Raw genomic sequence first — 23,041 nt, 5'->3', positions numbered from 1 at the left:
ACGCTCCCCTTTTCCCTCACTCGAGAACAAGACCACGAGATACTTAAACTCCACCACTTGGGGCAAGAACTCTCCACCGACCCGGAGAGAGCAAACCACCTTATTCCGGTCGAGAACCATGGCCTCAGACTTGGAGGTGCTGATCCTCATCCCGGCCGCTTCACACTCGGCTGCAAACCGCCCCAGTGCATGCTGAAGGTCCCGGTCCGATGAGGCCAGCAGAACAACATCGTCCGCAAATAGCAGAGATGAAATTCTGTGGTTCCCGAACCAGATCCCCTCCGACCTCTGGCTGCGCCTAGAAATTCTGTCCATAAAAGTAATGAAAAGAACCGGTGACCAAGGGCAGCCCTGGCGGAAACCAACATGCACCGGGAACAAGTCTGATTTACTGCCAGCAATGCGAACCATGCTCCTGCTCCGGTCATACAAGGAGCGGACAGCCCCTAGCAGAGGGTCCCGCACCCCATATTCCCGGAGCACCCCCCACAGGACATCGCGAGGGACATGGTCGAACGCCTTCTCCAAATCCACAAAGCACATGTGGACTGGTTGGGCGAACTCCCATGAACCCTCAAGCACCCGATGCAGGGTATAGAGCTCGTCCAGTGTTCCACGACCGGTACGAAAACCACACTGTTCTTCCTGGATCCGAGGTTCGACTATTGGCCGAAGTCTCCTCTCTAGTACCCTGGAATAGACCTTTCCAGGGAGGCTGAGGAGTGTGATCCCCCTGTAGTTGGAACACACCCTCCGGTCCCCCTTCTTAAACAGGGGGACCACCACCCCGGTCTGCCAATCCAGAGGCACTGTCCTCGACTGCCACGCGATGTTGCAGAGACGTGTCAGCCACGACAGCCCTACAACATCCAGGGATTTCAGATACTCAGGGCGGATCTTGTCCACCCCCGGGGCCCTACCACCGAGGAGCTTACGAACAACCTCGGTGACTTCGGCCCGGGTGATGAGAGAGTCGTCTGAGTCCTCAGCCCCCGCTTCCTCAATGGAAGACGTGACGGCAGGATTGAGGAGACCCTCGAAGTATTCTTTCCACCGCCCGACAACATCACCAGTCGGGGTCAGCAGTCTTCCCCCGCACTGTAAACAGTACTGGTGAAGTACTGCTTCCCCCCGCAACTACGAGCAGCCGCACTGACAATGGAGGAGAACATGGACCACTCAGACTCCATGTCACCTACCTCCCTCAGGATCTGGGAGAAACTCTCCCGGAGGTGGGAGTTAAAGACACCACTGACAGCGGGTTCTGCCAGGCGTTCCCAGCAGATGCTCACAATACGTTTGGGCCTGCCCGGTCTGACCGGCTTCCTCCCCTGCCAGCGGATCACACTCACCACCAGGTGGTGATCGGTTGACAGTTCTGCCCCTCTCTTCACCCGAGTGTCCGAGACACGTGGCCGAAGGTCAGATGACACGATCACAAAGTCAATCCTAGACCTCCGGCCCAGGGTGTCGTGGTGCCATGTGCACTTATGGACACCCTTGTGCTCAAACACGGTGTTCGTTATGGACAAACTGTGGGTGGCACAGAAATCCAGTAGTAGAACACCGCTCAGGTTGGTGGTGAGTGAAAGAGAAAGAACAAAAAAAAAAACTGAAAAATTACAAGATGAAGGTAAAAGAGGAGAGGCGACCTGCAGGGTTGAGGGATCATTTTCTGCGAGGACGACCCCCCTGAGACTATGGAGCAGCGGACATGATGAGCCAACTTGCAAACTTTACAAACTCAGACCTGTTCTCCTACATCCTGCCACCTCCATTGAGGTGCTGTTTATCTGTTTATTACTGATTCATTCACTACTGGGCTCAGCACAGAATTGTGTCAGAAATGGAAGAAGTAAAACAGCTTAAACATGAAGGAGAGATTGAAGGAGTCCTATCGGGTCTTGATGGCCTGTGGGACTCCTGAGGCAGCTGACGTGTACCGGCAGGCCAAGCGTGCCGCTTCCCGTGCAGTCTTGGAGGCAAAAACTCGGGTCTGGGAGGAATGCATGAATGGAATACTCACTGGGTGTATTACTTTTTTTTTTTATCTCTGAGAAAATACTATACTTAAAAAAAGATTTCTGAAACATGGATGATCTTTGTTTTTATTATACACTTTCAAGTGTGCAATAACTGAAGTCAGCAGCATGACCACACATTTTTGTTGTCTCAGTCAGAAAATTAGGGCCCATGCAGCACTAGGCCTCTGAACCACTTCCAGCGAACTTATGAAGAGATTCCAGACACATCAGAGCATAGACTAACAGCAGCCACGGTAACCACAAACGTTTTTGAGATTTGGAAATTCTCAAAGTAGAATAAAATCATGCAGAAGAGATTGTGATGACATCGAAAAATAAATCTAAATGTATTTATTTTTGGTCGATCACCAGCATGTTCTAGTTCTAGTAATAGTTCATGCGTTGACTCTCACAAAGGTGAGTGAGATGCAGCGCCAGATCTCCACCCTTCAGAGTCTAGATGGGAGAGTCACTCTGCTTGGCAAGCACAGTGGTCACATGGTGTAGAAGTATCTCATCTGGTCACGCTCGGTGAGATTCGCCCACGTTTCTCACTTAGGAAGGTTATTTTTGTTTTAAGTTGAAGAATGAAGGGTGTGGAAGACTTGAAACCTGGATCATTAATTTAGTTAGTCAGTGAAACACAGACAGATCCCAGAGTACATCCAAACCAGATACATTTTGTTGTCAGAGTAGTGTTGTTTATCAAAAGATATTCACGACAGTACAGTTCTTTCATGTTTGGCCACTTATTGGTTGGTTATTCTGACCCCCTGATTTTTGGCTTGATCCCCCCACACTCTGGCCACGGCACAGGAAACCTCATGGCCATCCTCCACTTGTCTTGGCTCCTCTTTGGGCTCCTCTTTTGTTGTGAAGAAATAACAGGCGGCACATTTTATGGGAAAAAAAGGAGCTTGTGAGAACTCACAATTCTGTGGGGGAATTGCCAATGAAGCAGACTCCAGACCTGGATGCAGCTGGAAGGCCATGTTTTTGAAGTTAAATGTGTAACATAAGTCATTGTATTATGACGATGATCAAAGCAGCAGATTTCTTAAAACAATAATGGATCATCACGATTGTTTTCGTCTGTCAGCATCTATTAAACAACTGCTGAGCTGAAGTCTGAGTGGAGCGTGGCCACAGTGGGCATCAGCAGCTACGCTCAGGTAGCTGGTCACATCTCCATTTTTGAGACAAAAAAAAAGCTCAAATCACGGTTTAAATAAAATTAAAACTTGATATTAAAACTAAAATACAATTTCCGCAGAAAACACACTCTTAAAAAAACGTAGAAAAAATGTATTTACATGGAACACAATACCATAGATCAATAAAAAATAAAAAGATAAATACATTAAATAAAAGGTGGAAAAATAATAATAGTAAGACAAAAGATAATTGAGTTTTCACCTTGGTTGCTTTGCATATAAATGCCAAATAAGAGAACTAGTGTCACTTTTTAGCCTAAAAAACAAGCTCCAGGCTGCGAAGATTTGAAGCTTTATATGCTTTTATATTATTTATATGCTTTATTTGCAAAAAGCAATGAGTGAAAACGCAAAGAACAGACAAACAAACAATAACTAAATGAACATGCTAAATAAAAATTGATGATAGAATAAGTTCCGCGAGTCGTTCCCGGGCTGACTGCATGTCATGAGCGCACATTGGTTACACTTGGATGGGCAGAGTCTGAGAGCTAAAGGTGGGGAATGTTTGTGTGTGTGGGTGTCCGCAGTAGTTCAGCGGCTCATTAATGCAGCAATCAAAACAGTCACTGCTGATATGTTCCACATTGTCAGGATGTTGAAATATGTTGAAATATCCTGGAGAGAGATGGATCTCGTGGTCAGCCATGTTTGTTCACGTCCACCCCGTGTAGTGTTCGGGTGACGCTGAGTTCCACTTTTTAGTTCTGTCTATTCTACATTTCACTCATGGAAATTTGGATATTCATGGATGAATCGTTCACGTCCGAATCGCGCCCCTTGGTGTCCATATTTGTGGGCAAAAGTGTCAGCGTGTGGCGTTGCTCGTGACTTCGACTCAACTAGGAGGGAGGGAATATGATAGCACAGATCTACAGGAATTGATGCGTGCACGGGCGTACCATTGTGTGTCTCGTCTTGGGGAAAACAAATCAGGTCCAATGTCACTTTTTTACAAGAAATAGAGAAAAAACAACAGCCTGATGAATAGGTTCTCCTGTGAGAATGTTCTCCGGGGATGTTCGGGTCACAACCCGACTGATAACCTTTGAGGGTGGATAAAACAGAGGAGGGAGGCTCCTAGCAACACGCAGCAACATTCCCACCTGCCTCTTAAAAACACATGCGTCGTTGTTAATGCTGAACCACCAGCTCTACTTGTGACGCAGCCGTGTTTGGCCATAGTTCATCGTGGATGTTGAGATTTTCCTCCGCTCATTGTTTCAAGTGGGTGAGTTTCAGTAATACAATGATCTGACTCAGCTGTTATCGTCAGCCGGAGAAGTGTTGAGTCGTGGGGTTCTGCCAACAGGATTGATGTTGAACATGAATGAATGTTTACATTGGTCTCCTCAGCTTCACTTGACCTTTCAGTTGTCTACATTCCATGGTACGACAGAGCGACTGGCCCATTACAAAAACTATGACCATCCTTTGTCCAGACACTTCAGAGAGACGGAAAAAAACAAGGAGCGTCATTTCTGCTCCTTTTTAATGTATTCTGTTCCACCAGACTGATGAGTTTTCAAGTTCAAGTTTTTCTCATAGAACGAGCGGGTCCGAGTGGAGCGAATTTCTGCAGTGATTTAAAAGAAAATACACTCTTAAAAAGGCGTAGAAAGATCAATTAGATAAATACATTCAATAAAAGGTGAAAAAATAATAGTAAAACAAGATAGTTTTCACCTTGGTTGCTTTGCATGTAAATGCCAAATAAGTAACCCAGTGACAGTATAAGTTATAGGTGCTAGATCAGACACAGACAAACGTAGCCACACTAACATTCATGAATCAGTTTGTATCTGTTTAATAACAGTCCGGATCAAAGGAGGGGAGCTGGCCTGTTGGAAGCCGTCACGATGACGGTGGTAATGGGAATAGTGCATTTATTCTACAGTATGAATATTATTCATTGTTTGTGCTACTAATAAAGAACTTATTTACAGATGCAGGAGTGCTGAATGCAGGAGTGTGGCTGAGTGTGTGTGTGTGTTGCAGGTGGAGTTCAAAGACAGGAGTGAACCACATTGGAGGAACAAACACTGGAACTCTTTGGAGGGTCCAAGGTCAGACGGAGGAGGCTGGTCCTGATAAGAGCCAGGACGAGGATGGTGCCCATGTAGAGAAACTTTTGTGTATAAAGGGTCAAGACCTCAGATAGTTTTTGTCGCTCTACCGGACTACTGCTCAGGCTAAGTCAGGCGTAGTTGCTGACCCAGAATTCTGCTTTTGTATTGGACTCCTCTGTCAGGGAATAAATCTTGGATAAAACCTGTTGGACTCTTGGTAGTCATTCTCACGGGTAAACAAACGCACGGAGGTACACGGGAGGTGTATTCCCAACAGTGGTGACACGACTATCGTGTCCGGATGAGACGTTTCCGTGTCGATGCTTTTCACAGCCCTGGCAGCAACGACTGCAGCCGTTAACACAGCAGAAATTGTTGCTTCATTCCCGCATCAAACAAGTCTACAACTGCCAGTCAGTAAATCCACGTCACGACTGATGTCCACAACAGACACTGTGAAAACTGACTGAAAACAAAAAGGGCGGCTCTGAAGTTTCTAGCAAATCCCGCTGATTCACTCTGTACTACTTCCGTTAATGTCGCGTATAGATACAAGCAATCTTTATCCATCGGCACTCGCAACAACGGAAACAATTCTAAATCAAATGAAGTTTCTTATTCAACATTCTAATCGCTCTCAATAAAAAAACAAATAAGAGACCATATTAAACCAGCCTGATTGTCTTGTCTTTTGTTTATGGGGACCATGAAGGTTTTCAGTGCCCTGTAAGTAAACAAAAGTCTAGACTGCTGTGCTGTAAGAATGTGAGTGGATCGTTCATCTTTTCAGTGACTCCACCGTCTACAGAAGGTTTCCGGTGGTGTCATTCCTCCTGACTGTCCTTCCTCTTCCATTGGTAACGTGCTAGTGTCCATGAGTAGCTTGTGTACCGTACCGTCCTAGGACTCAACTCTTCCCTTCATTTCCCGCACTGAAGACGTGGAATGACCTCACATGCTGCTGGAATGTCACGAGGATGGGCCGTGGTCTTGTTCCCCGACGTCAGATTCAATAACAAAAGCTCTGTATCCTACAAGCACGGCTGATCTGACTCAGCTCCTATCGTCAGCCTGCAGAGTCGAGGAGTTCAGCCAACAGTGCTGTCACACGCTCAGGAATCAGGGTGTTGGATCAGCATCTTGAATGACGTTGAACATGAATGAATCTCAGTCTCCACAGCTTCATTTGATGTTTCTGTTGCGTCCATTCCATGATAGGACACAGCTTCTGGCACATAACAGATACTACCAGCACCATATCTCCAGAGAGGCTGAAGAGCCAAGAGCATTTCTCATAATGTCATTTTCAATGTATTCTCATCTACCAGACTGATCGTCAGCTTCAAGTTTTCCCCTCATAAAAAATTGTTTTCATCAAAGACACCAGACAGGGCAGTCGCAAAAGCTTGAGCTCCGGAGAGCTAGGAGGATATTGAGACAAAAACAAAGTAGTAGTACTCGAAACTGGAAGCACTTTTTAGGGTCTCTGTCTCGTCTCAGTCTCAAATGCATTTTTACTTGGTCTAGTCTCGACCTCAGACTGTGTGGAATCAGGATTTCTATTCAAGACCAGCACACACCGACAGAGAAAGCTGTCAGAAATGGAAAAAGAAGGGTTCTGGCTTTATATATCTGCGGGTCTCAAACTGATCCACAAGCGGGCCACAATGGGTCACTGTCAAGAGTCAGGCTTGTGCCGTTTGTTTCAGCTGACACCTGAGTGGTTAACCACTGCGTGCCTGCATCCACTTTGTGGATTGGTTTGAGACCCCAGATATATACTGTCTTGTCTTGGTCTTAATCGGCAAATAACTTGCTCTTGTCTCCCCTTTTCTCGTGTGATAAACATACACCCTGATGCCTGGCTTTGCGGCGTGGCCTCTGCTCCGATTCAAATCGCAGATGGATCTATTTTTCACGGAGCTCCATTGGGAACTGCTTCCAGTTACAGAGCAGCCTGTTCCAAAGTCGAGGCTTTCTGAGGGGAAACACTCCGCCCCCAAAGTCGACTCAGAACTGCCTAAGGACTGCAAGCTGGCTCGTGACCAAGTCTGAGGTGCAGCTAGGAGCTAGACAGTAGATGAGGAGGATGGACTAACGCTTGGTCGCTTGGCAACCATGGTAAAAGGTGGCCTCGGAACTTCAGTGTGCGGCGCAAGAATAGGACCCTTTGATGTGTCGTTCATTGCAGTTCTCAAATATGTATATATCTGTTTATAAAAATCTTCTTGTCCAGGAGAAAAAAGAGTGCCAACCATTACCCATAAATATGTTCTTCTCTGGGAAAAAGACACCTGCACTACAGACTTCAGCAGAAAAAGACGCTACAGCGAAGCAGAGTGACGAAGAGGCAAAGTTGGAGGAACGGTGAAATACGCAAGTACAGGTCACAATGTGTCCAACCTCGACTGTTAAAAATATTATTTTACAGTTTTTCCAAAAACTATCATAGTTATTTGTTGAAAATGTTTATGTTTTTATTTTTTTTAAATGCTTGGGCCTGAAAACAGGTTTTGGTCTTTGGTTTCATTGTATACGTAGTTCAGCATTGTATAATAACTGTAAAAAATAAAGCTGACATCCCGAGCCAGGAGTGAAGACCGTCCATTAGAATGTTGTGGTCAAGAGTGATGAAGGCTGTCCAGGATTTAAGTTTCCCTTTATCTGTATTCCCCTCTCTCACAGGATCGGTTTGCATGTGTGAAGCAGCTGGGATGAGGATCAACACCTCTTAGTCAGAGGCCATGGTTCTCAACCCGAAAAGGATGGTTTGGTGTTTCCCAAACAGACGAGCGAAGCTGTGGACCCCATTGCTGTATATCCGCATGTATATTTAGTTTTATCTAACAATCTAAACACTTTCAGTCTCCATACTCCAACGACCACCATCAGAGCTGTTGGAAATTGGACTACTGTAGGTGGAAGTCAGAGAAGGAGAGTGGGGAGGCTTTCCAATAGACAGAGGGAGAAGAGGAAAGACAAGAGAATAGGATTGAGAGTTGGGACTCTGAATGTGGCAACTGTGACAGGGAAAGCTAGAGAGTTGGCTGACATGATGCAGAAGAGGAAGGTGGATATTCTATGTGTTCAGGAGACCAAGTGGAAAGATAGCAAGGCTAGAAGCTTTGGAGCAGGGCTTCAACTGTTTTATCATGGTGTGGATAGGAAGAGGAATGGAGTGGGAGTCATCTTGAAGGAGGAGTTTGTCAGGAAAGTTATAGAAGTGAAACGAGTATCGGACACAGTGATCGGTCTCAAGTTAGAAATTGAAGGGGTCAATGTAGTTAGTGCTTATGCCCCACAGGTGGGGTGTGACCTTGAGGAGAAGGAGACCTTCGGGGGTGAATGAGATGAACTGCAGGAGAGTATTCCCAGAGGTGAAAGAGTGGTTGTTGGGGCAGACTTCAATGGACTGTTGGTGCAGGAAACAGAGAAAGTGATGAAGTGAGGAAGTAATGGGAGGTTTTGGTATCCAGGTCAGATGGTTGTGGACATTGCAAAAAGGATGGAAATGGCTGTGGTCAATACTTTCTTTCAGAAGAGAGAGGAGCATAGGGTGACCTACAGATGTGGAGGTAGGAGCACACAGGTGGATTACATCTTGTGTAGACAACGTCACTTGAAGGAGATGAGTGATTGTAAAGTAGTAGTGGGCGAGAGTGTGGCCAGACAACATAGGATAGTGGTGTGCAGGATGACCATGGTGGTGAGGAGGGGGAAGAGGGTGAAGGCAGAGAAGAAGACAAAGTGGTGGAAGCTGAAAGAGGAAGAGTCTTGTGTTGCCTTCTGGGAGGGATTGAAGCAGGATTTGGGTTGCCAAGAAGGACTTCCAGATGACTGGGCAACTACAGCTGAGGTGATCAGGGAGACAGGTAGAAGAGTTCTTGGTGTGTCATCTGGAAGAAAAGTGGAGAAGGAGACTTGGTGGTGGATCAAAGAAGTGCAGGAGTGCTTACAAAGGAAGAGGTTAGCTAAGAACAAGTGGTACGTTGAGAGAACAGAAGAGAGTAGACAGGAGTACAGGGAGGCCCAGCAACAGACAAAGGTAGTGGTGTCCATGGCCAAACAGAGGGTCTACGAGGACTTGTATGTGAGGTTGGACAGTAAGGAGAGTGAGAGAGATTTGTACAGGATTGCAAGGCAGAGAGATAGAGATGGGAAGGACGTGCAGCAGGTTAGGGTGATCAAGGATAGAGAGGGGAATGTTTTGACTGATAACAGAAGTGCGTTGGGAAGATGGAGACGAAGAGCCGATGAATGAGGAAAATGAGAGCAGAGAACAAAGAGCAGAAGGAGTGACCATTGTAGATCAGGACGTAGCAAAGAGAAGGGCGTTGAAGAGGATGAAGAGTGGAAAGGCAGTGGGTCCTGATGATATACCTGTGGAGGTGTGGAAGTGTTTAGGAGAGGTGGCAGTAGACTTTTTGACCAGAACAGTTAACAAGGTCTTTGAGAGTGAGAGGATTCCTGAGGAATGGAGGACAAGTGTGCTGGTGCCCATCTTCAAGAACAAGGGAGATGTCCAGTGTTTGGGGGAAAAAGTTGATGAGCCATACGATGAAGTTGTTGGAAAGACTAGTGGAAAGTAGACTAAGGGCAGAAATCAGCATATGTGAGCACCGGTTTGGCTTCATTCCAAAAAAGAGCACCACAGATGCAGTGCTTGCTTTGACGATGTTCATGGAGAAGTACAGAGAAGGTCAGAAGGAGCTCCATTGTGTCTTTGTGGACCTGGAGAAAAGCGTACGACGAGTGGCAGAGAAGTACGTTGGATGTGGTATGTGGTGCAGGACATGTGTGCCATGTGTGGGACAGTGGTGAGGTGTGGTGCAGGTGTCACAGAGGAGCTCAAAGTGGAGGTGGGACTGCACCAAGGCTCAGCTCTGAGCCCCTTCTTGTTTGCCATGGTGATGGACAGGTTGACAGATGAGGTTATACAAGAAGCCCCTTGGACGATGATGTTTGCAGATGACATTGTGATCTGTGGTGAGAGCAGGGAGCAGGTGGAAGATAAAGAGGCAGGTAGAGAGGTTTTCACAGGTTGATTTCCTGTCTGTACGTTCCCCAATTTGAAGCGGTGCAGCAGGTTGAGTAGCGAGCAGTAGCGCAGGCAACATTTGGTAAACACTTTAAATAAATATCAAGTTTGCAATTTCACGGGGTCATTTTTGCATTTTACTCAAAGCATCACCTGTGTTATTCCATGGCATGGAAAGATGGTTAATACTTTGACACTGATCTCCAGCCACTTCCAACCATGCAGCCGATGTCGTAGCTGAGGTTCGTTTTTTATTGTGTTGTGTGTTTTGAATCTGCCAACTGATGTTAAACCAAACAGTCGTTGCTAAGGTGTTTGTATGGTACCATCAAGTTCGAGGCTTTTCACACTGCACACTCTGTCTCAAGACAAAGTGCGTTTGGCTCACAAGTCCGATGCGTGAACACAAGCGAACTTGGTGATGGCCACGCACTTGTTTTATTGAGAGACAGATTTAATTAAATGAATAATGCTGCGCTCTACACTAACAGGGGTTGCTGAGGCCCGACCTGATGGATGTGTCATCCTCACACAACCATGTTCAGCCTTTGATGCTGATGTCAATAAAGGGAATCGTCCAAATAATTTGATTCCCAAAGCAACGCCGCAAAAAACAAACTGTCTTTAGGTTTCTTTGAAGAACCTTTAATTAGAAAAACAAAGACATCCAAGCAGGAGAGAGGGAGGAGGCGGAATAGGTCTGAACTAACACCACCAAAGTAGAAGGTTAAATATTGTTTTACATTTGAAATACCACCGATTTCTCCTCAACAACCAGCTGGTTCCCCAACAGGTGGTGTCACAGCCTCGTGCACCAACTGAACAGTCACTTTGTCCTCCAGAGCTTCGTTCTCTCTGTAGACGTAGAGTCGTTCCGGGTGTTCAGACGAGCCCCCACTCTCCTGCTCCTCCTTGGCCATGAGGTCGTTGAAGGAGGACACGCACAGGTCGTGGTCCTGGAGGGAGGTGGGGAGTCGCGATGATGCTCGCTCGATGCGTACCGATCGCCGCACCGGAGTGAAGAAGCGGACTTCCTGACCGTTGAACCTAATTGGGTCCTTCTGCTGGCTTGGAGGACAGTGACTGGAGAGGTAAGAGGTGGGTTAAAAAGATGACCTGCCCTCCGTCACGCTCAAGCAACAACAACCCCACACCAGACCAACATGAACCCGTGCGGGAAGTGAGGAAGAATCAACGTACCCAGGAGTGGAGGTGATCTTGTACTTGACGGCAGAAGAACCGCTTGTGTCCCCATAGATGAGAGCTCCAACCGCTTTGGGAGGAGTCACCATAAGGTCACAGTGGTTCGCTGGAGTTTGTTTCTCGCTCTCCACCGCTGAAATAGTGGCTGGTGCACCTGTAGGAGTGAGACAGACTGCTGGCTTCACTTTGAAGAAACAGGGGAAAGTAGGTTTGACTTGGGGGGTTGGGCCCATTGCGAGACTGGGCCGACAGAAACGGCCTATATACCTTTTATCTTATCCCTTCTCATCAGAATCTGGAACACCACTGCCCTCAGCTCATCCACGGGCTGGAAGAAAGAGAACAAATTAAGTGTTGAGCATGTTCTTTCAGGCGTCACCCAAAAAGAAAACTGAGCGGAGAAGATCCTTATCCACCTGCAGAGCCTCCTCATACAGAAGGCTCAATTTCACCTTTCCATGGTTACATTCCTGCATTTCTTGGTATGGAAGCATAACACCTGAAATGCAGGCAGCTGGACTGAAACAGTGGATGCAGAACCAGATACGTTCAACAGCGTATTCGATTTACCACTGTTGTACCTGCCTAGCACGGTGCCAGTTTTCTGTTTATTACTGTTGAATGTGTTGCAACTTAATAACGATGGGGACACGAGTTTGCTTATAGGATGAATGTTTCCTGGGAAAAATCTGAGCTGTGGAACTAAGACAACTGGGAAAAACATTAGCTGAGCAGTAAAAAACTTGGTATGTTCTGACTACTGTCGTGACTTATCTGGGGCGCTCATTAGTCAGCAGCTTTGATTAAACATTTCTGCCACAACATTCTGAGGAAACTTATTTATCACGCAGGTTAGGTCCTGCTAACTGGGTTAGCGCTCTTGTACCAGGGTAAAATATGTACTATGGGTTACATACTGTCCACACCTACAATTCATAAAATAAACCCGAGTAAAATTCCAATATAGAATAATATAGAATTTGTGTAAGAACCTTTTAAGGGTTCACAAATAGGTCTGAAACATCAGACTCGGTCTCAGTAATGGTAAGTATATGATATGATGATCACACTCTCACTCACTAACTAAACGATTCCATAGCTGCATCCCTACTTAACAGTTTTCCAAAGGTTCATTTGAGAGGTCACATCCTGGAGTTGCTCCATCATCCTGCCTAGTCACACCAGTCTCTCCTCTCCATGTGTCCAAACATCTGTCCTCCATTACCCAGCCAACGTCACTCCTAAGCCAGTGGTTCTTAACCACGGGGCTGGGCCCCTTTGTTTGGGCCGCAAGCGCCTTCTTTAGGGCAGCTAAAAGTTCTTTTGTTTTACACCTTTGGGCCGTGAGGGCTGCGAGATGCTCAGTTTTAATACATAAGCTCATATGGTGGCGGTAGTGTGTCACTGAATTGTATCGACAGCTGCAAATCTGTGATAGTTAACAACTATGGACAAGTTCTTGGAAAGGACATTTTTTTTAAAGTGTAATTTTTATTTTATGATGTTTAAACATGGTTCTTTTATATTTGTTCTATTCAGAATTTTTGTCAGTTTTTCAAATTTTCTCAACAGTTTGCATCAAGTTTTTTTTCCCTTTTTTTTAATTTGGTAAATTTGATGAACATGACTTGCACCTGGTTCTGCTGTTGGTTGGACTTCGATGACAAATATCTTTGTGCTGATCACATGGTTTCAAGTCATTTCACAAGGTTTTGGTTTGTGAACATGCAAGTAGATGACACATGCTTCATTAGGCAGGACCACTGCTGCATCAAGTTACACACACACACGTGCGACTTCTCAAATATATATATTACGTTATTAGACCACCTTCATGTCACATCACCCGGTGCGGTCACAGTCTCGGTTGCATGCTAGCTGTCCAGCTGTTCACCTCATTATCCAGGTTGTGGAGTCTGACTAAGAGGAATTCCAATTTCCCTTCAGTAGTCGGACGAAGCTGTTTCATTCATTTTAAAAGACCAAACTTAGCCGGACTAATGCAACTGTTTGGTTTTCCTAGGCCGTCATGCGACCTTGCTATTTGTGAACAAAACTCTTACCTCTAGCACGACACGAACAGCCTCCTCAAACATGGGCAGGACGTCAAGATTGCCCTCCAGCTCCATGAGAAGAGCCCGACAGATCCAGAACTTGGTAAAGTTCTGAGAAACAGCCGGCAGCTGATCAATGATTTTCTTCACCCTGTCCGGGCAGCAGCCCTGAAGAAACACATTTTTCGCCTGTCAGTGCGTGCTCTTTTCATATCACACAACATTACCAGATCTTAGCTGCTGGGAGCCAGAGACCACATAGTTCCGGCTGACTAATACTGACTAATATTTAGGAGCTCATTTGATGTCTTCTGAAGAGGCTATAGCAGCCAGAAACACCCATTTGGGGGGATTGTTGGGTTTTTTGAGCCAAGTCGTGCCTTTGGTGCAGTATTTCCAAATGACCTCCATCATGGCTGGCTGCTTGATTGTCTTCTGCTGCAGCATCACAACAAGTGGAGAGATTTTCAGGGGAAATGCCACGGCTGATTTGTTTTGACATTGTAATATTGCAAATATTACGATACGTAATAAGAGTAACCAGCAATTGATCGCTAGCAGCCCTAGCTCACAAAACAGCAGAAATGTCAGCAGAGTTCCAAAGTAAATAAAAAATCAAGTGATGAGTGAGCGTTTTGATAAAAACACAGCCTCAAAGATCTCAATGGAGGGTTACGAGGAGAGAATTGCCCACTTTTCTACGTGTTGTGACGCTGCACACCTGGCGACCTGAGGATGTAACAGACAGTGAGCCAGCCAGCCACGATCGATTGGCCGGCTGGTTTATCTGCGACTGTTTGGGCATTTATGACATCATCACAATGCTGCTGATCAAATACCAAATATACAACCTTTTTTTAAAATATATGTTATTTACTTTAACAAGATGCCTTTTACATCACCGCCAATACGAGCGCTACCAAGAGGCTAACTGCGCGGAAGCTAAATAGAGCGAACTTCGGGCAAAATCCATGCTAATGGACTTGTTGTTGTTGCTTTGGACAAGAAGTCAAGTTCTGTTGTTGCAGACTTTTAGTAGTAATTGGTAATTATCCCCAGATACTCATTTCCTGGACATGTGGTTGATGAAAAGAGGAGCGGCCTGTCAGGTTATCAGGTCAGGTTATCTGGCAGCATTCTGGTGTTTAACAAGCGATGAGTGAAATTCGCATTATACATATACACACATATATATATATATATATATATATATATATATATATATATATATATATATATATATATATATATATATATATATATATATATAAATACTGGAATATTGCCTTATAACTTAACAGACCGCTCCTCTTATCGTCGAGACTACCTCCAGTCTTCAACAGAGCACGGCTGATCGTCCAAAACAATAAACTCGATTAGCAGCGGTTAGCCATGAAATAAAAAGGGTTAAAGTAATTTTCCACTTCCTCCACTAAACCACAACTGTAATTCAGAACAGACCTCTTCGAGCAACTTGATGCAGTCAGACAGGGATCCGTCCACAGCAGAGATGAAACCGTGGACCTCCTCCTTCTCATTCATCTTGGGCCCAGATGACTCAGGTTTGGCCACCGAGCATTTGACTTTTGGCTTGATGTGCATGAAGGGGCGCTTGTAGGAAATGCCTTTGGCTTCCCGCCACTCCTGCAGCCTGGTCCTAAAGATTGAGAGCAATGTTCAAACTGTTAGAGAGTCCGGTATTTACGTTTTCACAGGAAATTGGAAAGTTGTGTGAGGAGGACAGACACATGTAAACACTCAAAGATCAGCATTGTCTCACCAAATATGTTTATATTGGTATGTGACCAATAAAATGGCTGCCAAGGTAAGCGCACAGGTCGTGACAACGTTGAGCTAACAGAGCTAACGGCTAACATGATCTTTCACCGCAAAACTGAGGGCATCAAATGGTACTTTACTGCTTAATAGTTGACTTGAAGCTAAATGCTGTACCACATACATGGGCGCCAAAAATATAATCACAGTAAGATAACAACAAACACTGTCAGATAATGGCTGTTAGACTTCAACACTGAAGTCAAATGATGCAGATGAACAGTGAGAGAGACTCCACACTGAAAAACGGTGAAATACCACAGAGGCAATACAAGTCTTCATAAAAAGAGTGATTTAGACAACCGCAGGTTTACTGATGTTTGTGTTCTTGGTAGTGCATAGTATTCATAGTGCAACTACACATGGTGCAAAGTCATTGGTTTTATTTTTTAAGCTGCTACAAGCTGCAAACTTCTTATGAAGTTGAACAAATCATTGTCTTAATGGTCTTTGTTTTTAGTTGGCGAAAGTGAGTATACATGTGAGGAAGTGTATATATGTGTGTAACAGTGAGCGTGTGTGTGTGTGAGAGTGAGTTTATATCTGTGTGAGAGGTAAAATATGTGTGTGAGAGTGAGTTTATATCTGTGTGAGAGGTAAAATATGTGTGTGAGAGTGAGTTTATATCTGTGTGAGAGGTAAAATATGTGTGTGAGAGTGAGTTTATGTGTGTGTGAGTGAGGATATTTGAGTGTATGAGGGTGAGTTGCTCCAGAGTGCTCTCCTAGTCATGTGTGCCATTGTTATGTGAATTCCATCCACTGAGGAAAGTGGAGCATCGCAGCCTCTGCGCTTTATCTTTGTTCCAGAGTTGACTGACTGGGTGACCTATTTTTTTATTTTTTTTTTTTTGGGACACAACTTGACATCAATTTGCGGCCACACTAATAATGCATGGCTTGGTGTGCATGAGCCTCAAGAAAGACTTGAACTCTTGAAGTCAACTAAGAAATCATCACATGCACCTGTGTTCCACTTACATTCTCTCCACCTGCACAGCGCTCATTTTCTTGACTGCTGTCTGAGGAACAGCCTGAGCTGCAGGATTTGCAGTCGTCTTGGAGACATTAGACGGCTTCCTCACTGTCCTCGTCATCACTGGAGCACTTTTCTTTTCCACAGCGTTGACGGATACCGGCGGTTTCTTGCCTTCAGCCTCCGTACGTGCTCTTGGTTTGCCTCGCTGCTGGTTGACAGCAGGGTTGATGGTCGCTCTTGAATGTGGCCGGATGGCGGGTAGCAAGCCTGGTCCAGAGGGAGCACTTTTGCTCTGAGGATTTCTCTGACCCACAGTATCAGACCTGGGCTTTCTTGTGCCATCTTGGAGCAGACCGGAGGCTTTGCTGTACACCTTGTCCGAGACTAGTGTGCTCCGGGAAGAGGTGGATGTGGGCTTGAGTCTGTTTGACTGAGGTTTTTGCCAGATGGGTCGGAGTTGACCCTGATGTTCAGCTGTGGTGTCTGTGGTTTTCTTGCAAATCGGATTCTTTCTTGGAAAACTTTGAACGGTGGATGAACTCTTACTCACTGAGGCGCCATGTGGTTGTGATTTGATGGCACCTTTCCTAACAGCCAATGTTGCAACTGTCTTTCTATTCTGGGGTATAATGATAGCTGGAGTCAAGCCGGTTCTTGTTTTGACGATAGGCCCAAGATTCACTCTGGAATCAATGGTGTTCACATGGGCAATTGTTGGTCCTTTGTGTGAGTGTCTAGGGGCTACGATGTCTTTCGACTGTATTTTCCTTGAGGACGGCACTTGGACACTCAGCTTCTTCTTCTGACTGTCTCCTTGTGTCACGTTTAACTTCACAGCAGCAGTTGATGTTCTTTGGTGTGCTGGCTTATCGTAGACGTTTACCGACTCACTGACCACAGGTCTTTCTCTACGAGTTTCCTGCATCTGCTTTGGGTTGCTGTTTTCATTGTGATTACGGGTAGATAACACTTTTCCCGTGGGCCGCCGCGAGACGAGTGAGACTGCAATTTTTTTGGAATCACTTCTTGAAACTGACGGTGGAGGTTGGTTTTCTTTGCTTCTTGATGTCTGTGTGAGAAGAGGTATACATAATTATTGAATTTCAAGTCTTCCCAAGATTTCAAATATGCTGACATAAAAACATGAAGTGTAATGAATGAATCTGAGAAACAAATGATTCTTTTCCAAGTTATTTTTGCACAAATATACAAAAAAACTCAGATTAAAAACAGAAGTTTACGTGACCCTCCGTAAGTGTTGGTTTTATTTAGACGAGACATCAGACGCATGGGTTCTTCTTTGTTTGCTTTTTTTGGCGAGAGGTTGCCATAGCAAGACAGCTTCCTCCACCCGAACCCATCTTGATCGTCCTTCCTGGTCACCCACCTTTATCACATCCATGAGCCTTGACGTTCTTCTGCTGTCCCTCTGATACACTGGATTCTAATCTTCTCCTTCCTGATCACACCCATTGGCAACCTGAGCATCTTCATCTCTGACTCTTGTAACTCAGCTCCTTGTCTTTGTGTCAGAGCTACTGATTCTCAACTAAACATCAAGGGAGGTCTCACTACTCCGTTAGCATCATAGTGGAGAGACTCATTAACTTGATCACTCCACCATCTCTGCAAACAGATCTGTAAATATTAGTCTAACTGCTTCACTTCCAAATAAATGCTGAGCTAAAATCCCAAAAAAGTAAATTAAATGTTTGTGGAGCTTTCACGTCCGCTGACGTGCATGATCCGAAGAGGCAGAACAGGGCTTCACAGGCTCTGTTTATTTTATCTTTTTTTCCCGTCTTGATTTTGGAGTGGGAGCTGGAGTGTATGGCTACATCCACAGTAACATTCTGTACTGCAGAGAAGCAGATGAGGTTACACCAGACTATTAGCTCCAGAGAGTGCTAGGCGTCCTGGGGACACCTTCAACTGCGAAACAAGACACACTATATTCGCACAGGATGCCCTAAATTTCCAATCATTGGTGCCTGTACATTGCCCTACTAGTAGTGTCATCACACTGGTTTCCATGAAAAAGGCCATAACTTCGCCCCACCGAAATACCACAGCAAAGCAAGTTTGCTGTTCAGAAAACTTGGCGCAGGTTGGAGAAAGTTGGTCCGTATGTACGATAACATCAACAGTGTAATAGCAATGAGAGTTCCATCTGTTCTTTTTGAACGTCCAAAAATGCCACAGGAGGCGCTGATTCAACTAGCTCTCTTCAACTCCTGGAGCTCGGTACCACTGCTGATATGGTAGTGGATACATACAGTATAGGCAAATACAGCGCATTTAGCGATGCCAAGAGGCTTAAAAAAAAAGTTCGATTATGTGGTGATTAACCACTGTGATTGGTTGTCTGGGCTGCAAAGGATCATGGGAACTGTTCATGTTCATTTCTAGTCTCCGCAACTTTATTATTGAGAATAATGGCGGAACCAAGGCTGGACTGTTTCTGATATGATACAGTATATATTAAAGGCTCAGTTGTGGTGTCTGTGGTTTTCTTGCAAATCGGATTCTTTCTTGGAAAACTTTGAACGGTGGATGAACTCTTACTCACTGAGGCGCCATGTGGTTGTGATTTGATGGCACCTGTCAGCGGATGTTTCCTAACAGCCAATGTTGCAACTGTCTTTCTATTCTGGGGTATAATGACAGCTGGAGTCAAGCCGGTTCTTGTTTTGACGATAGGCCCAAGATTCACTCTGGAATCAATGGTGTTCACATGGGCAATTGTTGGTCCTTTGTGTGAGTGTCTAGGGGCTACGATGTCTTTCGACTGTATTTTGTGTATTTTGTATCATGTATTCAATCGATATCATGTGCTGGTGACAAAACTCTGGTACCAACTGCTTGTTTTTACGGTTAAAATGCATTTTTATTGCTTTCATTTAACAGCGAACCACTAGTTAAATGTAGGATTAGTAAAACAAAAAAATGTGCTACTTCTACAATCTGCTACAATAATAAATGCGCCTTTTTTGTGTTATAATAACTGACTTAAAATACCGTTCAAGCACAAACAGCTGTACCATCCATGTATAGCTGCCACGCTTTTTACCGTAAAAAACATTTTTTATGGTGCAGATTGCACCACTCATTGTCTGGTCTATGTCCTGACTCACATGGCCATTTAAGTGTTTTCACTCACTGACTAACACTGCAGTCACAAGACAGCAGCGGGAGCGGAGAATGAGACTCGAACTGGAATTCTGCATGCTTTAACTTTGGTCTGCCTACCTGAGCAAATCTGCCAGGTGACCCGATTCCTACAGTAAATGGACTGTTCTATTCAATCGACGTAATGTACCGGTGACAAAATTTTGGTAGCAACTGCTTGTTTTTACTGTTAAAATGCATTTTATTGCTTTCATTTAACAGCAAACCACTAGTTAAGTGTAGGATTAGTAAAAAAAAAAACGTGCTACTTCTACAATCTGCTACAATAATAAATGCGCCTTTTTTGTGTTATAATAACTGACTTAAAATACCGTTCAAGCACAAACAGCTGTACCATCCATGTATAGCTGCCACGCTTTTTACCGTAAAAAACATTTTTTATGGTGCAGATTGCACCACTCATTGTCTGGTCTATGTCCTGACTCACATGGCCATTTAAGTGTTTTCACTCACTGACTAACACTGCAGTCACAAGACAGCAGCGGGAGCGGAGAATGAGACTCGAACTGGAATTCTGCATGCTTTAACTTTGGTCTGCCTACCTGAGCAAATCTGCCAGGTGACCCGATTCCTACAGTAAATGGACTGTTCTATTCAATCGACGTAATGTACCGGTGACAAAATTTTGGTAGCAACTGCTTGTTTTTACTGTTAAAATGCATTTTATTGCTTTCATTTAACAGCAAACCACTAGTTAAGTGTAGGATTAGTAAAAAAAAAAACGTGCTACTTCTACAATCTGCTACAATAATAAATGCGCCTTTTTTGTGTTATAATAACTGACTTAAAATACCGTTCAAGTACAAACAGCTGTACCATCCATGTATAGCTGCCACGCTTTTTACCGTAAAAAACATTTTTTACGGTGCAGATTGCGCCACACATTGTCTGGTCTATGTCCTGACTCAAAAGGCCATTTAAGTGTTTTCACTCACTGACTAATAGCAAGGAGGGTTTGGAACAAATATGATCTGCCAAGAATTAGACTTTAATTTTATTTTTTGGACCAGATCTAAATAGCTGAGCTTTAAATCACAAATGCCAAACTCACCATCTGCGCATACTTGCAAGGTTCTTTGAGTTCAACACCAGCCAATGGCCTAAGGAGATTGTCAAGACAGACAAGTGTTAATTGACTATATGCTGGGAAATGGAGTGTGGCGTCATCTTACATCACACTGGAGCGTTGTCTCTTTCCCTGAGCTGCCAGGTATTTCATCATTTCACGCCGGCGCAGCTCTGTTGCACAAACAACGATAAATGTTTAACCCCTTAACAAACTCCAAGTTGACTGTTGGTTAGAACAGAACAGTAGGGACAAGCATCCTCTCACGACAGTCTAGAGCAGGGGTTCTTCATGTTTTCGACCTTGGGTCCCACCTTTTCCTGAGCAAATGGGTCCGGGACCCATTCAAGGAATAGAACTGATTCACTACTGTGATTTCATTTGTGTTCATTAACCATATATATATAAACAAACCAAAACCTTGTGAAATGACATGAAACCATGTGATCTGGGCATCAAATTTACTAAAGAAAAAAAGAAAAAAAACAATCCCTTGATGATTGAACAGTTGAGAAAATTAGAAAGACGGTCCGTCATGAATAAAAGTCTGAATAAAATTAACATAATAAAACTGTCTAAATATCATAATATATATTTTTTCATAAATAAACTCTCACCTCTTTACTTCTTCTTTGGAGTTTAAATAAATATATTATTTTCACTTTATATTTAGATATGGTTTTATGATATTTATTTTATTCAGTTTTTCCAGTTTTCTCAATAGTTTGCATCAAGGGTGTTTCTTTCCTTTTTTAGTTTTTAATATATGACTTGCACCTGGTTCTGCTGCTGGATGGACTTTTCAGTGACAAATCATCTTTGGAATGATCACATGGTTTCATGTCATTTCACAAGGTTTTGGTTTGTTTATGTGTGGTTATTGATCCCAAATGAAATCAAGAGTAATGAATCAGTTCTATAACTACAATGGACCCCGGGCCACTTGTTCTGGGAAGGTTGGGGCCTCAGATAAGAAAATGGGTTAAGAACCCCTGGTCTAGAGGAGACTGGACTACACATGCGTAAAACGTATATTTGCAGCCACCTGTTGGTGATGCACTAAAACGTTCAGATACGCGCAATAAGAAAGTCAGTGTCGCACATTCGGAAGCCGTTAAAAGTGGTTATTATTACTCGATACATTCAACGGCGAAGTATAACGTTGTAGAATGCACTGTTAAGAGGGATTCCGTGGTTTAAACATACTTGTTATCATGGACGGATATCAACTATAGCTAATATGCAAAATATGCTAACATTCGCTACACGGAAATATAGCACAGGAACTGCATAATATTGAAGGTTGTCGTCTGACCTTTTCGGGTAGGTACGGTCACTTCTGCCTCCATAGTATTGAGGTTCTATCGCTCAGAAAAGAAAATCGATAGAAACCGCGAAGCACACTGAGCAATAACAACGCTGTTCCCGCAACAACTTTTGAAATTAACGGAAGTCAAGTTTGAAAACCAACCCCGACGCGCATGCGCAAAAGTCAACCGGTGATTGGTGCGTTTTGTAAACAATGGCGCTTTGAACTTGCATTTTTTTTTGTTTGCGCTCATAACTTAGTCGTTTTTGGAACAGTTACAGCAGAAGAAAGGGGGATATATATATATATATATATATATATATATATATATATATATATATATATATATATATATATATATATATATATATATATGTGCTACGGGATAGTTCGAAACCTGATGGATTTTAATATGGTTCCATTCTCATTAGAAACCCTTCTTTTTCTTTGCAAGCCCTTCTTTGCATTTGAAATCTTTTTATTTAATGATTAAAATATTCTTGTTTTTGATTGCTACTGAACGATATTTACGTTTTCCTGTCATCCTTTGTCAATAAAACTTGCTGTAATCACATATACATGTGTGAGCAGATCAGACAATGCAAATTCATCAATATATATATATATGTAGAACACAGATGAACTTTATTGAACCTAGCAACACAGTGACTCACACACACAGGCTCGTTCCTCTTTAAAGTAATAATGCAGTCTGCATTGTAATATTTACTATATAGCTTGGCTGACCTCCGACTTCTTGGCCAGATGAAACATTACACAGGCCACATTTTTGAGTCATGTGGTGACTGCTGTGAGGGCATATATTAAAACTAATGGAAAGGTATTATACCGTGGCTACAGCATTTAAATTAATCAATCGTTAACTTGAATAAAATGAGCAAGTATGTCGAACATGTTAGTTTTAAGTCCGCCACAAGATATCACTGTTTTATCTGTCGTTGTCGTTCTGGAGATTTCCATCTACTGTATAATGACGAAATGATTCATGTTCCTTTCTCACCATAATCCATAAAATCTATGTTTCTCATTCTCGCCTATTC

The 23,041-nt window shown here is 43.9% G+C and overlaps 1 protein-coding gene across 1 annotated transcript; it reads right to left on the bottom strand.

The window, feature by feature from the left end:
* Positions 1-10,996: 10,996 nt before the first annotated feature.
* ckap2l (cytoskeleton associated protein 2-like) lies at positions 10,997-22,134 on the bottom strand. The gene is made up of 9 exons (XM_053870966.1): positions 21,987-22,134; positions 20,778-20,844; positions 20,657-20,705; positions 16,419-17,485; positions 15,064-15,259; positions 13,612-13,770; positions 11,816-11,876; positions 11,546-11,702; positions 10,997-11,428 (listed from the first exon to the last, which is right to left on the bottom strand). Exons 1-9 carry the CDS (start codon positions 22,018-22,020, stop codon positions 11,113-11,115), a joined length of 2,106 nt encoding a protein of 701 aa, XP_053726941.1. The 5' UTR covers positions 22,021-22,134; the 3' UTR covers positions 10,997-11,112.
* Between the last annotated feature and the right edge of the window lie 907 nt (positions 22,135-23,041).

Source organism: Synchiropus splendidus, chromosome 7 (assembly GCF_027744825.2).
Source record: "Synchiropus splendidus isolate RoL2022-P1 chromosome 7, RoL_Sspl_1.0, whole genome shotgun sequence".
Lineage (NCBI taxonomy): Eukaryota > Metazoa > Chordata > Actinopteri > Syngnathiformes > Callionymidae > Synchiropus > Synchiropus splendidus.
This window is presented reverse-complemented; position numbering and strand designations above follow the sequence as displayed.

What these genes read in the sequence shown, in the direction of transcription:
- ckap2l (XM_053870966.1), bottom strand. Translation starts at nt 22,020, where the DNA reads ATGGAGGCAGAAGTGACCGTACCTACCCGAAAAG. An exon ending in GACCGTACCTACCCGAAAAG is followed by an intron (nt 20,845 to 21,986) that starts GTCAGACGACAA and finishes TTTGTGCAACAG; the next exon opens with AGCTGCGCCGGCGTGAAATG. An exon ending in CTTGCAAGTATGCGCAGATG is followed by an intron (nt 17,486 to 20,656) that starts GTGAGTTTGGCA and finishes CTTCTCACACAG; the next exon opens with ACATCAAGAAGCAAAGAAAA.